The sequence below is a fragment of the Camelus dromedarius genome, chromosome 1 (genome assembly GCF_036321535.1).
Source record: "Camelus dromedarius isolate mCamDro1 chromosome 1, mCamDro1.pat, whole genome shotgun sequence".
Lineage (NCBI taxonomy): Eukaryota > Metazoa > Chordata > Mammalia > Artiodactyla > Camelidae > Camelus > Camelus dromedarius.
In genome coordinates this window covers 122,968,316-122,981,590 of record NC_087436.1, presented here as the reverse complement: position 1 = coordinate 122,981,590, position 13,275 = coordinate 122,968,316, and the positions used below count along the sequence as shown (strand labels likewise).

General features: G+C 65.6%; 2 protein-coding genes across 11 annotated transcripts in view; one reads left to right on the top strand and one right to left on the bottom strand.

The window, feature by feature from the left end:
• The window catches only part of TMEM175 (transmembrane protein 175), a 16,770-nt gene extending 15,830 nt beyond the window's left edge, over nucleotides 1-940 (top strand). For all 6 annotated transcript variants that reach the window (XM_064489107.1, XM_064489112.1, XM_064489105.1 and 3 more), the window contains one exon: nucleotides 121-940. In XM_064489107.1, the coding sequence (XP_064345177.1) occupies nucleotides 121-799 (679 nt within the window). In that variant the 3' untranslated portion in view covers nucleotides 800-940. The remainder of the gene's footprint in view (nucleotides 1-120) is intronic.
• Nucleotides 1-13,275, bottom strand: part of DGKQ (diacylglycerol kinase theta) — a 17,294-nt gene extending 4,019 nt beyond the window's left edge. The window contains exons 1-23 of one of the 5 annotated variants that reach the window (XM_031439271.2): nucleotides 12,874-13,275; nucleotides 10,932-11,011; nucleotides 10,096-10,195; nucleotides 9,565-9,650; nucleotides 9,348-9,473; nucleotides 8,915-9,068; nucleotides 8,765-8,836; nucleotides 8,526-8,626; nucleotides 8,192-8,433; nucleotides 8,017-8,107; nucleotides 7,852-7,906; nucleotides 7,664-7,725; nucleotides 7,235-7,385; nucleotides 6,850-6,888; nucleotides 6,112-6,227; nucleotides 4,620-4,771; nucleotides 4,277-4,425; nucleotides 3,975-4,153; nucleotides 3,571-3,671; nucleotides 3,291-3,437; nucleotides 3,079-3,190; nucleotides 2,841-2,993; nucleotides 1,231-2,520 (exon numbers count right to left, since the gene is read on the bottom strand). In XM_031439271.2, coding sequence (XP_031295131.2) covers nucleotides 2,419-2,520; nucleotides 2,841-2,993; nucleotides 3,079-3,190; nucleotides 3,291-3,437; nucleotides 3,571-3,671; nucleotides 3,975-4,153; nucleotides 4,277-4,425; nucleotides 4,620-4,771; nucleotides 6,112-6,227; nucleotides 6,850-6,888; nucleotides 7,235-7,385; nucleotides 7,664-7,725; nucleotides 7,852-7,906; nucleotides 8,017-8,107; nucleotides 8,192-8,433; nucleotides 8,526-8,626; nucleotides 8,765-8,836; nucleotides 8,915-9,068; nucleotides 9,348-9,473; nucleotides 9,565-9,650; nucleotides 10,096-10,195; nucleotides 10,932-11,011; nucleotides 12,874-13,147 — 2,844 coding nt within the window. In that variant the 5' untranslated portion in view covers nucleotides 13,148-13,275 and the 3' untranslated portion in view covers nucleotides 1,231-2,418. Of the gene's footprint in view, nucleotides 1-1,230; nucleotides 2,521-2,840; nucleotides 2,994-3,078; nucleotides 3,191-3,290; nucleotides 3,438-3,570; nucleotides 3,672-3,974; nucleotides 4,154-4,276; nucleotides 4,426-4,619; nucleotides 4,772-6,111; nucleotides 6,228-6,849; nucleotides 6,889-7,234; nucleotides 7,386-7,663; nucleotides 7,726-7,851; nucleotides 7,907-8,016; nucleotides 8,108-8,191; nucleotides 8,434-8,525; nucleotides 8,627-8,764; nucleotides 8,837-8,914; nucleotides 9,069-9,347; nucleotides 9,474-9,564; nucleotides 9,651-10,095; nucleotides 10,196-10,931; nucleotides 11,012-12,873 lie in introns of those variants that run through there. The other 4 variants (XM_064489091.1, XM_064489094.1, XM_064489088.1 and 1 more) reach the window with 4 other exon arrangements.

The following is a 13,275-nucleotide window of genomic DNA, read 5'->3' as shown; positions in this document are numbered from 1 at the left end:
ATCTGAAGTTGGGGGGGAGGGCAGGATGCAGCCCCTCAGGCCTGGGACAGGGTGGGCCAGCAGCCCTGAGCCCACGCCCTCAGTACGGCTGCTGCAAATGCCACGTGTCTCACTCCTCAGCGAAGACAACGTCCCAGACCCCAAGGACGTGCGGGAGAAGTTCAGCGGCAGCCTGGTGGCAGCACTGAGCGAGTCGGGGCCACACTTCCTGGCCTACTTCGGCTCCTTCGCCACGGTCGGCCTGCTCTGGTTTGCCCACCACTCGCTCTTCCTGCACGTCCGCAAGGCCACGCAGCCCATGGGGCTGCTCAACACACTCTCGCTGGCCTTCGTGGGCGGCCTGCCCCTGGCCTACCAGCAGACCTCGGCCTTCGCGCAGCAGCCCCACGACGAGCTGGAGAGGGTGCGCGTCAGCTGCGCCATCATCTTCTTCGCCAGCATCTTCCAGTTTGCCATCTGGACCACGGCGCTGCTGCAGGAGGGGGAGACGCTGCAGCCCTCCGCGCGCTTTGGCGGCCAGGAGCACGCCTTCATGTTTGCCAAGCTCGCGCTGTACCCCTGTGCCAGCCTGCTGGCCTTTGCCTCCACCTGCATCCTGACCAGGTTCAGCACGGCCATCTTCCACCTCATGCAGATCGCTGTGCCCTTCGCCTTTCTGCTGCTGCGGCTCCTCGTGCGCCTGGCACTGGCCATCCTGCGGGCCCTGCCGCACCTTGCCCTGCGGCCGGCACCCACCCGGCCAGCGCCCGGGGGCCCCAGGGACGACACGTGCTCCCTACTCCTCCCTGCCCCCTGCTAGTGCCACCGGCACCCCCAACCCCAGCCTGAGGTCGGCGCATGCGCGGGGCCAGCTTGAGTCTTTTCCTTGTGAGACTCCTGCGCGGCATGAGTCCGCGGGTTGTCATCTGCTTGCGCAGTTAAGAGTCTCATGGGAGCTTCACTTGTGTTGCCGCATCCTTCTGTCCGCCCAGGTCTACTTTTCTGCCTCTGCCTCCGTCAAGCAAAGATGGGCTGCGGGCAGGGGGCGGCTGGGGACCAGCGGGGAGACCACAGCCTCAGCCCGAGGCGACCGTGGGTGTATGACGTGGCCCGCGTCCTGGACAGGTAGCGGCCCCTCCCCAGCCCCACTGTCCCCGCCCACGGAGAGCCCAGTGGTGCTGGGCTGCCAGCCAGCCCTCCCCACACCACAGACTGGTCTCAGGCGCAGAGAAGCAGGAGACCATGCAGGACTGGATTCCCGGACTGTATTTGTCCCAGATATAAGTTATGGTCGCCTTCAGGTAGTGGTAAGTTACACATGAGGGAGGGCATCAGTGCGGAGCCCCCTCTGGGGACACAGACTCACTTAAATACGGAGGACCTGACCACCCACAGGGCCTGCAAAGCAAAAGCCAAGTCCACCCCTGGGGACACAGACGTGAGAGTCTCACACATCACACGTGTTCCAGAGGAACCTGAGAAGGCTGCCCATCACTTGCAGCCCTTACGATGCATGTCCGGGCGGTTTTGGCACAAGCTTGGGGGGCTGGGTGGGGCCACATCTGAGGTTGAGGCCAAACGTCCTGGTGATGCTGCCGCCTGAGGTGTGAAGGCTAGGAGGCCCGACTGCCAAGGGCGAGGGTACCAGACAGTCAGGAGAGGCAGGCCCTCTGGGGCACGGGACGTGCTAGGCAGCTTGTTAGGTTCTGATCAGGTTCCCCTGTGGCCTGAGCCAGCTGGACTTGGGTTCAGCAGCAGGGCTGTGGTGAGCAGCCCGCCCAGCAGCCACAGCCATGTCCCATATCACCGAGCTCCCCCATGGAGAAGCACTGAGACAAGTCTGGCCCACCGAGCAGACATGGAACTGGCTTGGTGACTGGACAGATGGAAGGACAAGCCCCACACTGACCTCAGTGATTAAAGCCACTGCTCCCCACTTCACGCTCTCCTGACTCCCTCTGGGCTCCCGGCCAGGCCTGCTGCTCCCTGCTGGGCAGCACACCAGGTCTCCAGGGAGAAGCCAAGCCCACCTGGCCTCCCCAGGTGCAGCCCTGTCACTCCAGGGCCACCAGCCCAGCTCAAGGCCAGGCCCAGTGGTGAAGTGAGGCCAGGGGAAATAGTGCCTGAGGGGTCCTGGGTCCATCCTGGGCACATCCAGGGCCCGTGAGTGTAGCCAGAGGGGTGGGAGATGCAGTCCAGCACTGCCCCTCTCAAGGGGTTCAGTGGAGGCACAGGGACACAAAGGGAGGAGTGCTTGCCCCCCCAGGACAGTGGCCCGGGCCCCAGGGGGTGAGGGGGTGGCCAGTGGGAGCCCCATGCCCAACACCCACCCTGCAGCTTCCGTGTGGCACAGGGATGGGGACAAGGAGACGCCTGTGGTCAGAGCTGTGTTTGAGTCCCTCCACCGCGGGCACTTCTGCAGGACTCCAGGGCCCTCCTCTACTTGGAGTCTCCCTCGGGGGCAGGCTCCCCGTCCACTCGTGCATCCCTGGGGTTCCCAGCCTTCCTGGGCTTCTGCTTGGCCTTCCTGAGCATGTGGACCTGTCCCAGGACAGACAGGGTCAGATGGCTGCCCGACACTGCAGGCAACTGGCCTGGGGCTCCTGTAACAGCTGGTGCCACCTCAGCCCACTTCATAGGATGGGAAGGAGCAGGAGGCTTAAGCTTGCTGCCCTAGAGATACCCTCCCCTCTGAGGCACCAGGGGGCTCATTTCCATGAGAAACAGGTGCCCCTTAGGGGCTGGCCAGCCTCTTCCAGGCCCTGTGACCTCCCCTGGGCACCTGGCCAGGCCAGCCAGTACCAAGCCCACCTGACTGCTGGCTCTCCGGCCGCACCCAGCTCAACCTACACTTAACATACCTTGGGGCCTGCAGCTGAGATGATCATGTGCCCGGGAGCCTGGACCCAGGGCTCGCCATCCACCTGCACAGGTGTGGCCTTGAGGAGGGTGACACGGAAGTAGGACCCCTGGGCGATGCGGATACCAGAGCGCAGCCCACCCTGGACCTGACCCTGGGGGCCGAGAGAGCGAGCCTCACTCAGCGGGCCCTGGCGGACACCTCAGCCCTGGTCCCCATCCCCCGGCCCCCACACTTACCATGTGCACGACTCCCGTCACCCCCACCACCTCCAGCAGCCCGTCATCCATGCGTGGCTTCTCGAACTTGGAGTCGCTGTCAGAGCCCCACAGGTCGGCCCCCGAGCCCCAGCTGCACCAGGAGGGAGGGGCATTCAGGTAAGAGTCCCCGCTGGACAGAAGGCCGGAGAAGGGCAGAGCCCAGGAGCCCCCCTCCCCCGCCTCCCTGGCACCTGGGGATATTGATGAAGATGAGGCCCTCGATGCTGGGCAGCTCCACCTCCTGCTGCTCCACCTGCAGCCGGATCTCCCGGTGCAGCCCGCGGGCCTGGCTGAGCTTCTGCAGCCCCACCCGCACATACACGCCCTTGTTGTGGAGCCTGTGGGGCAGGGCAGCCTGCATCACGAGGTGGGGTGCAACCCCCGTGGCAGCCCCCGGGTCCTAGCCCCTGTCCCTCTGTCACTGCCGGGGGCCCCAGGAAGTAACCGCTCCTGCCCCCGTGCCTCCAGCACCTGCTCGTGAACTTGCCAGGCTCTTCCTCCCGAGCCTGGTGGAAGTCCAAGCTCAGCTCTGCATCGATGCCAATCCCACAGTAGTTACTCATGTGTACGATCTAAGAACAGGAAATCCTCCCGTGGCCCAGTCAGCCCCCACCAGGTGCTCCCCACCTCCCCCCAGGTGGGTCCCGCCTCCTGGTCTCAGAGCTGCTTCTGTCTGGTGACTGCCCTGCACCCAAGAGGGGGCAGTGTGGCACATGACCCAGCACGGCCAGTCCCCGCCCTGTGCCTCAGCTTCAGGGGACGGCACTGGCACCGACACCAAGGTGTGCCTGGGACAAGGACAAGGGCCTGGACAGACGTGGTAGTCGCCCACAGGGGCCCAATGGTGCCACACCCTGACCTGGGCACAGCAGTACCTTGGGCGGCTCTGCGTCCACCACACTGCCCTCCCCTCCACCAGCCTCCTGAGCGTCCAGCAGGATGGTCCAGCGGTCCATGAGCACAGCGTCAGCCTCGTCCACCGACAGCAGCACGGAGAATGGGTCCTCTCCACTGTAGCCCGCCCCCCAGCGGAGGACCCGGCCCAGGTCATTCCCTGGGACACCGGCAAGAACCACACTGATTCTCCACAACCACCTGCCCACCACCCCAGGCCCGGACTGAAACAGGGCAGAAGGGACAGGCCCCCGAGCCCCCCCAACCCCCTGGGTGACCTCACCTGTGCCCAGGGGCAGGATGGCCACGGCAGGCTCTTGGCAGGCCAGACGGTGCCGCACCTCCTCCAGGGTGGCAAGCACCCAGCCCACGGTGCCATCCCCTCCACACACCAGCACCCGGAAGCAGGGTACCTGGGAGAACACGTGGAACCTGGCAGCAGGGAGACACGGTATATCCTACCACCAGCCACATTCACAGCCACGCAACAGGAGGGCACAGGCAGTCACCCCTGGGGCAGAAGCGGGTCGCAGCTCCTCCCACGTCCACGACGGCCCTTGAGGATTCCGCCCGTGAGCCATGCGAGCGCTCTTGCTCCTGCAGCAGTGGGGCCCCACAGGACTCACCCAGGCAGAGGCCCCCCGTTGGTCAGCTCGAAGACCTGGTGCGGGTTCAGCAGCTTCCGGAAACTGCAGAGCAGATCGCGGCCCTTGAGGCCTCCGCTTTTGGGGTTCACAAACACAAGAAGAGGGCAGCAGTCTGGGGGCAGCTTCGTGTGCTGATAGACAGGAGCAGCGTTAGGGCGGGCTCCCATGGCTGCCACCCAGAGGCAGAGCTGCCCCGCTTCCCCACCAGGCTGCCCGGGCAGCGGCAGCCCTGGCCCTAAGCCCCTGGCCAGAGCCCCCTCCTGACAGAGGCACACACAAGCCCCACCTAACCAGTGGCCACTTGGGTCGCCTCCCACAGCAGAGGGGGCACGCACAGTCCACTGGCTGATGGGGCGGGGTGATGCTGGCCAGCCTGGAGCTCCAAGCACACAGGCCATGCCGCACCCGCCGTGAGATGAGTCCTCAGACCACACTTGCTGCCTGATCCTTGCAGCCTGCAAGCCCAGGCTGGAAGCCTACGCAGGACTCCATCTGCCCCCTAAGAGCCACCTGGCTCCCAGGGCCCCCCAACCACTCACACCGCAGTCAGGAGGGGTGGCCCCTCGGCCTTGGGACAAAGCTCATCCCCTACACACAACCACAGAAACAGTGTCCAAGAGAGTGTGGGAAGGGAGCTGGGGTCCCTACAACAAGGGATGCTGGGTGACGGGAGACAGATAGGCGCAGACATGGTGGGCAGTGGCAGCTCACGAGCTCAGCCGTGGCTCAAGGCCTAGGTAGGACACACTTGGGGTGACGTGTGACCTACTGGGCAGAGTTGCCTACAGTCACCACTTACCGGCTCACCCCAGGGCAGGCAGCTGCCAGGAGAGAGAAAGCACATGTTGGCATCACCCGCCCGTGTCTGCCCACAGGGGCCCTGATCTGCAGTGCCTGCATCCTTGTCTGGACAGTGGGAGAGCCACTGGTCCTGACCCCGCTCGGGGTTGGGGCAGGGCAACTGAGACCTGAGGATGTTGCCCACTCAGCCACAGACCCTAAACTCAGCCCGCTCTAATTCTGCTCAGCCTGAACTAGGGTCACGGGTCATGGACACCTGGGTGGGGTTTCCCTGGGGGCCAGCAAGGCTGAGGACCAAGGCACATACCCAGCACAGGGCGGGCTCCAGGGCACTGCTGGGTCTTTAGGACAGCCTCCAAAGTCTGGCCAGAGGAGGCCCAGGGTGTGAGCAGGGGTCCAGAGGCCTCCTGGGCAGGGAGGGTGGGGCCAGGACCAGTGACTCAAGCGAGACCAAGGGCCATGCACAGTCACAAATACAGGCCAGCCCTCAGGAGGCAACCACTGCAGGGCCACTCAACTGGTGTGCATGCCTCACCACCGGGCTTTGGGCCCTCCCTTGGTGTGAATCAGCCAGGCATAGCCAACTCGGACTTTGTTCCAACTGCTCCAAGTATTAGACAAATCAGCCATAGAGGCCACGCCCCCCAGGCCCCTACCCGGTGCTACTCACCAGCACATCCGGGAGCACCAGGGCAGTCAGCGGCCGGCTGTGAACAGCCGTGTCCCTGACCAGCATATACAGCCGCTCGGCCTCGGCAAAGCAGGCCACGTCCAGCACCACGGCACCTGTGGCAGGTCAGCCATGAGCTCAGGTGTCTGTTCTGGAGCTCCAGCCCCTGTGGTGCCTGGGCCAGGGGCCTTGCCTCCTCCAGCGGGCCAATGGCCTCATCTCTGGCCACGGCCTGCTTCCAGCCAGCCCATCACAAGATGCCCCACGGTGCGTGACTCTCTCCCCTGGGGGGAGGCTGCAAGGACGGCTGGGCTCAGAGACAGGGTGTGCTGAGGGATACAAGCAAGGCTCCCAGGAGGCAAGGGGAGCAGACGTGCACCTGAGTCTCCCGGCCACGCCGAGCCTCCCAGGACCCGAGAGAGGCACAGAGGGCATGGGTCACTGCTGTGGACCCACAGAGGGGACGCAAGGCTCATGGTACTTCTCTGCCACTTCTCGGTTGATGTGACGTTTTCCGTGATAAAAGATGTGCACCCACAGATGGGTCACGGAGGACACGTCCTCTGCACCTCAGTCATGCTTTGAGGCAAGAGCGTTACAGCCACGAGCCAGGAAATTAAACACAAACGTTTCCTGGGCCCACGGGTCACCAGCGGGATAAAGCGAGAGAGCAGGGCTCACATCTAGCCCATGAGTGGCCTCTGAACAAACCTGACCTCAGCCTGTGGGGCATCTCACCTTGAGAAGAGTAGACGTGGCTCATGGACACCAGGCCAGCTGCAAAGACGGATTGTGGTCGGGAAGTGCAGCACCTGACCCAGGCCCCGCCTCCCAGGGCTGCCCATCCCAGACAGCACCCCCCACTCCAGGCCCAGGGCCCCCCCCAGGGCCCAGGGCAGGCATCTCAGAAACCCCTCGAAGGAGGTGACGGGGTCTGGGCCCCAGAGGTGAGGACAGAGACCCTCTGGGCCAGAAACCAGCTCAGCAAAGGCTCCAACAGTGACTTGGAGTAGCAGGGGAGCAGGAGGACCCAGCCTTGCACAGCAGCCCACAGGCCTGCTCTCAGGACACCCGCCCTGCCCCGCTGTGACCAAGAGCCTCAGACCAGCCCAGGCAGCCACACCTTTCAGGGACATAGCCTCGTCCAGAAGACTGCTGTACTCCTGGGGAGACAGGCCAGGGGGCAGACCTCCCACAAACAGAGAGACACGTGGGGCCACCGCTCTTCTCTCAGCCACATAGAACCGTGTCTGGCTCATCTGCCGTAGGGACGTCTGTGGGCAGGGGAGGGACACTGAGCAGAGCACAGGGGACGAGCCCCTCCACCCTCCCTGTCCACAAAGGGGGCCGAAGGGAAGATGCCCCAGGCTAAACTCCCCTTGAATGGAAGGAGGAGGACACACAGGCTTCCTCCCTTGGGGAACTCAGGGGGAGGGGAAGCCCTGCTGGCCAAGGTTAGCTGCAGGCCAGGATGGATATGGCATCCTAAGAACAGACTCCCTCTCTGTGAGGCAGAGGCCCTGGCCCGGGGCCAGCGTCCACACCCACTGACCTGCCGGATAGCTTGAAGCCGGCCAAGCAAGAGCTCCTCATCCGCCAGCACCATCCGCTGGACTGCAGGGTTGAGAGACGCCGCCCGTCAGCACCTAAACCCCAGCCACCTCTGCAAACAGCTGCCCGGCGACCCCAGGGCACTGGGGCAGAACTGGCCAGGGCATCAGCTATAGGCTGCCTACTCACCTTGCCTGCTGCCCATGAGCACCTCCAGCAGCTGGAAGCCCTCCGGACCCTCATCCTGTAGGGATGGACTTTGGAGTATCAGGCCTGGATCCCCCCCACCCCACCAGGACCCACACGGGGCAACCACCCTGGGCTGGCTGGGACCAGGGCAGCCCGAGTACACACCTGGCGTCCAAGCAGTGGGAGGACCTCCAGCACCACAGTCTGGGCCGTGCTCTGCGGGGTCACACGGAGGGACACGTAGGCCACACCGACCCTGCAGGGGACGAGTTCAGGAGCTCTGGTGGCATGGCCCCCAACCCTCTCCTGCCAGCACCCCTGCCCCAGGCCTGGGCCTCACTTGAGCCAGGCAGGGTAGATCTTCAGGACCTCCTGGGTGCGGGGCAGAGCACGAATCACCCAGGCCTCGGGAACGTCTCGGGACCCTGGGCCTCTACTACCCTCGTCCTCGGCAGTCCCACCGCTCCAGACCTTCCCCAGGGCCTCGGTGTCAGCGTCACCAGCCTGAGTGGGTGGGGGGAGCGCCTGCAGCTGGAAGGCCTGGGGGTCCTCCGTGATGTAGTAGGCCCGCAGCGCCGCCTCCTGCAGTGGGGGCCGGTGTGACAGGAGCCAGGCCGTGCCAGGCGCCCTGCAGCTCCCCCCAGGAGTGGGCCGGCAAGGCAGCTCCTTCTCACCAGCACCTCCTGGCTCCTGGCCAGGCGGGGGACGCTGATGACACGGAAGTGGTTTCTCTGCACTGTGTCGTTGCCATCGAAAATCTTCAGAGTTTGCTTGCCTGGGCCACAGGGAAGTGGGTGCAAGTACATGGGGTCGGGGATGGGAAGGGGAAATGGGGGACAATATGGGGGCAGAATAAGGGATGAGCGAACAGGAGATGGGATGGGGGACTGGGCAGCAGCTAAAGGCCACTTACTGGACTCCGGCGCTGCCACCTCTTTACCAGGGCCAGCAGGGGCGCTTCCGTCCACACCGTCGTCCCCATCACCTGTGGGAGGTCTCAGCTGGCCTCAATCAAGGCCTGCCCTCCCCAGCCCAGTGCCGGTCCTCGCTGCCCGTCGCTCACCTGGCTCCGGGGCCGCGCTCTCGGAGATACGAAAGCAGTGCATCTTGCTGAAGTTGCGGGACAGCAAGCGCACGCACGCTGGGGGCAGGACCATGGTGCGCAGGCGCCCGAAAGTGCACTCGGGGGTGAGCACCGCGGAGCAGACCGAATGGGCCTGGGGCGGGGGTTGGGGGTCAAACTTGAGCTGGGGTGACTCCCCAGAGGTCCACACTGAGCGCCCCTGGTGGGGGGTTGGGCGCCACCCGCCAACCAGAAGAAGCCCTGATTCTCCCCTGTACATCCGAACCCCCACTCCCCAAAGTCGGAAAAGAGTGTGATGCAAACAAGCTCGGCGAGAAGGGGCGCCCCCACAACCCCTACCCTGCTTTGCCAGTGGACGGTGCAGCCCGCCCCCGCAGGCCCCGCCCCCAGGCCCCGGCCCCGCCCCGCCCACCTGGACACCGCACCACTCGCAGCGAACACCGGCCAGCACGTCGGAAGAGCTGCACGTCTTCCGGCAGAACTCGCAGCGCGCGCCCGAGGACAGGTTCCCCTCCCGCCAGTGGTGGTGGTGTGTGTCCTGCGGAGAGGGCTGTCAGCGGGCTCGGCAGGGCCCCGGTCCCCCAGTGGCCCTCGACCAGGCTCAGGCGTCCCTGGCCCTGCGCACTCACGGGGTCCCGGTGCCCGTCCAGGTGGCACTGGCGGCAGTCGCTGCAGGCGAAGGGCACACAGTCGGGGTGAACGTGCAGCTCACACACTGCGGGGCGGGCAGGGTTAGGGGCCTCTCGCCGCTCCCCCGCGACCCCGCCTGCCTGCTTCCCGCCGGCCTCTCAGCTCTGGCCGGGTCCGCCCCGGCCCTGGCCGCACTTTCTTTAACCTTCCTGGGCCCAACGTGTACAGCAGGAGCAGTCCCCCATCCCTCAGCGGGATGGGAGCCAGCTTCTCCCCGTCCAGCCCACCTCAGCAAGCAGCCCGCGCCTCTGCGCCCGCCCCCCCCCCCCCCCCGAGCCCCTGCGCCCCTGCGGCCCCGGCACCTGCCTCCCTGCGCTGGCAAGTCTAGAATCGGCAAACACTGCCGCCCCGCCCCTCCCCAAACCAGAGCAGTCGCCTGATCGCAGGGAGGCCTGGGCCACCCTGGGCAGGTGCCTGTGAGAGGGTGGGGCTCAGACCCCAAGGGTGCGGAGCAGGCTCGAGGCAGATACCTTCGCAGCGAAGCGCCGGCGCCTCCAGGCCCTTTCGGCAGACCGCACAGAACTTGCGCTTGTAGTGACCCCGGGGGCCAAAGCAGTGGGCCACAGGGACCTGGAAGGGGCAGAGCACTGCCTTAGCCTGGGGCCTACAGCCGGGCGCCACACCCCTGATCCCGTCCCGCAAGCGCCACTTCTTCTGTCCCAGGGAGCTCCCACCACCATTTGCCTGACCACTATATGCCCCTGAATCTCCCTGAGCACTATTAACACGGTGCTGTGTGTGCCTCTCGCCTCTGCAGGCTCCCAAGGAGTCCTGCTGGGGACTGCCCAGCACGCCCATGCCCCATTCCCTGTGCAGGACGAATTCAGGGTGGCCCCAGGCTGTGATCTCTGACAGCCCCTTCTGCAGCTCAGGCCCCAGCTGGTCCTGCCCGGGCCTGATCCAGCTGTGCAGGCCCTGACCACTCCCCCAAGCCTGTTGCCCTCCATGATGCATTTTGGCCCCTGGATTAAAGCACAGGTGAATGGAGGCCCAATGACAGGCAGGAGAGGCAGTGCTGGGTACCTGGGACCCCGGAGAACCACAGGGCCAGGGTCAGAACCACCAGGAAGTGAGGCCCAGCCTCTGCCCAGGGAGGGGCCCACGTGCAGGGATGCAGTCTGCGGCTCAGAAGCCCAGACCAGCACAAGGGGACACTCCCACCCCAGCCCCTCAGGGCTTGTGCCACTGCCCACCCTATCCAACCCACCAGCCTGACTCCCAGCCCAGCCCCTGCCACAAGAGCTGGCCTCCCCAGACCCTCCACACCCTCCCCTGGCAAGTGCAGTAGCCCACGCTCCATACGCACGCGGACCAGGCTGGGGGCCACGCTCGTACAGGGGGTCTTCACGTGCTTCACGCACTTCTCATGGGACATGAAGTTGCAGACTGTAGGAATGAGAGCCTGTGAGTTGGCCCCCGTCCCGCACAGGAATCAAGAGACCCCAGGGCATCTTGGGAGGGAGGCCGCAGCCAGTGGCACTGATGGGCTGCAGCCTTCCGTGAGGGGCAGAGAGCCCATCACAGTGGGCTTGCTCTCCCAGACCTGACGGGGGTGGTTTCGCAGTGGTGAGCCACTGCCATGCCCCAGCCCCGTCCCACTGCAGGAATAATGGGCAGAGTGATTCCCACCCTCCTAACCCTCACCCTGGTCCTAGAAGCAGAGGGAGGGCCCAGCGACAGCCTGATCCCCTGCCCCACCTCTGAGAGCCCAGAGCAGGAGCAGGGCCCTGGGTGCCTCGGACTATCCTGGATGATGGTGTATTCTGGTGTCCTGGGAGCGGCCCCTGCCCACCCCCACCCCCACATGCAGTCTTTGCTGAGGGTGGGCGGGCAGGTGGGCACCTGGCCAGCTCCTGCATCTCCACCTACCCCCAAGACCGGCTTCGCCAGGGCCAGGGACACCCTTCCCTGACTCTATACATCTGCATACACCCCTAATTACCCCTCCCATGCATAACGCACCTGCTCAGACCACAGCCAGCCTGTGATAGACCAGGACCACCCCCCACCACCTGAGGCAGGCAAGGTGGCTGGCCCAGTGAGGGTGGCACCTGCCCCTGCCCAGAGGGGTGGAGGCCCAGAAGCTCCAAAGGCAGTGAGCTATGCTCACAAGGCCTGCGGGGCAGCGAGGGGGCACCGTACCCATCCTGGGGAGGCACAGAGCAGGTCAGCTCCCTTCCAGGCACCAGACTGGCTCTGCATGGAAGGCAGCAGCTGCAGGTGGCGCCCGGCTTCCCCTTCTGGCCCACAGAGATAGCCCCTGCTCCCTCCTCCACATCCTGGGTGCTCCCGGACAGGGGAAGGGGCTCTTCCTCCCACACCCTTGTCAGGCCCCTTTGCTCCCCAAGGTCACCAGCTGCCACATCACCCCCACTTCCCTTCCATGAACTTCTTCCCCCCTCTGCCCTTGAAGCCCACCTGCAGGAAGTCATACCCCTGAGGGGACCCTGCCTTCTCCTGCCAGTTCCCCTTAGGGAGGACATCATGCGTGAGGAGCACAGCCTCCTGTACCCAGATCCAGCCAAGCATCCTCTGCAGGCCCTGGCCTGAGTGGTCCCTAGCCCCCAGAGCCAAAAGCCTGTTTCCCTGAGCAGGACAGGCACAAGCCCGGTCCCCTGTGGAGGGGAGCAGGACTGGAAGCATGCGTGTCAGCTGCCTGGGAGCCAGAGGAGGGAGGGCCTCCTCGCCCAGCCAGGCTGGCTTGGTGGCTGGGTGGAAGCCCTGTCAGGGCACGTCACACTCACGGCGGCAGGCCCCGGCCCAGCTCTCTGGGAGTCTGAGCCTGGGCAGCACCAGCACTCGGCCGCTATGGGCAGCAGCAGGCACCCAGGGGAGACTGACCCGGCCAGGCCCCAGGAGCCAGTGGTCCAGGCCAACTCTACCTGGCTACAGTGCTACCCCTTGCTGCCTGCTCAGGGCTGGCTGGCTTCACCCCTCTCGCGTCACTGCACCTGCACGGTGCGGCTGCGATGTCCTTCCCCCATCGGATCCCAACCCAGGTGAGGAAGCCCAGGGAACAGTTCTTTCCACCTTCCTCGGGGAGGGGGCCAAGGCCATTTGACGCCTTCAGACCCCAGAGGAGCGGGTCCTCATCACTTCCCCGGGAAGGTCTGGGCCTGGCACACTCCTGCCCAGAGGGGCAAGGAGCTCTGTCCTGGGGAGGCCATTGCTGGCAGTGCAGAGGTCAGAGGTGAGATGCCCGTTCTGGGCCAGGGGCTGGGGTCTACAGTGGGGTCGCGGGCGCTCACCATCACACAGGATGCCGGCCAGCCCCCAGATGAAGTCGGAGCAGAGGTGGCAGAACGTGGGCTTGGTGAGCGTCACTTTCCTGAAGCTGTGGCCGGGCGCGGAGGGGCCAGGTGGCCTGGCGCCTGGCCGCTCTATCCCTGACCCTGGCCCGGACCCCGGCCCCAGTCGCGAGCGGCTTCCGGCGCCCAGCTCCGGGCTGGAGGTTGGGCTGCCCGGGCGCGGGGAGCCACCGCTAAGCCAGGCGCGGGCCCCGGACTCAGCTGCCGCCGCCATCCCCGGCCAGGGCAGCCCAAGCCCCAGCGGCGGACGAGTGCCGGGTCCGGGCTGAGGGCGAGAGGGGCCTTGGTCCCCTGCGATACCCCCGCGGTCCGCCGTGGTCCGCACGGGGCTTCCGACTGCGC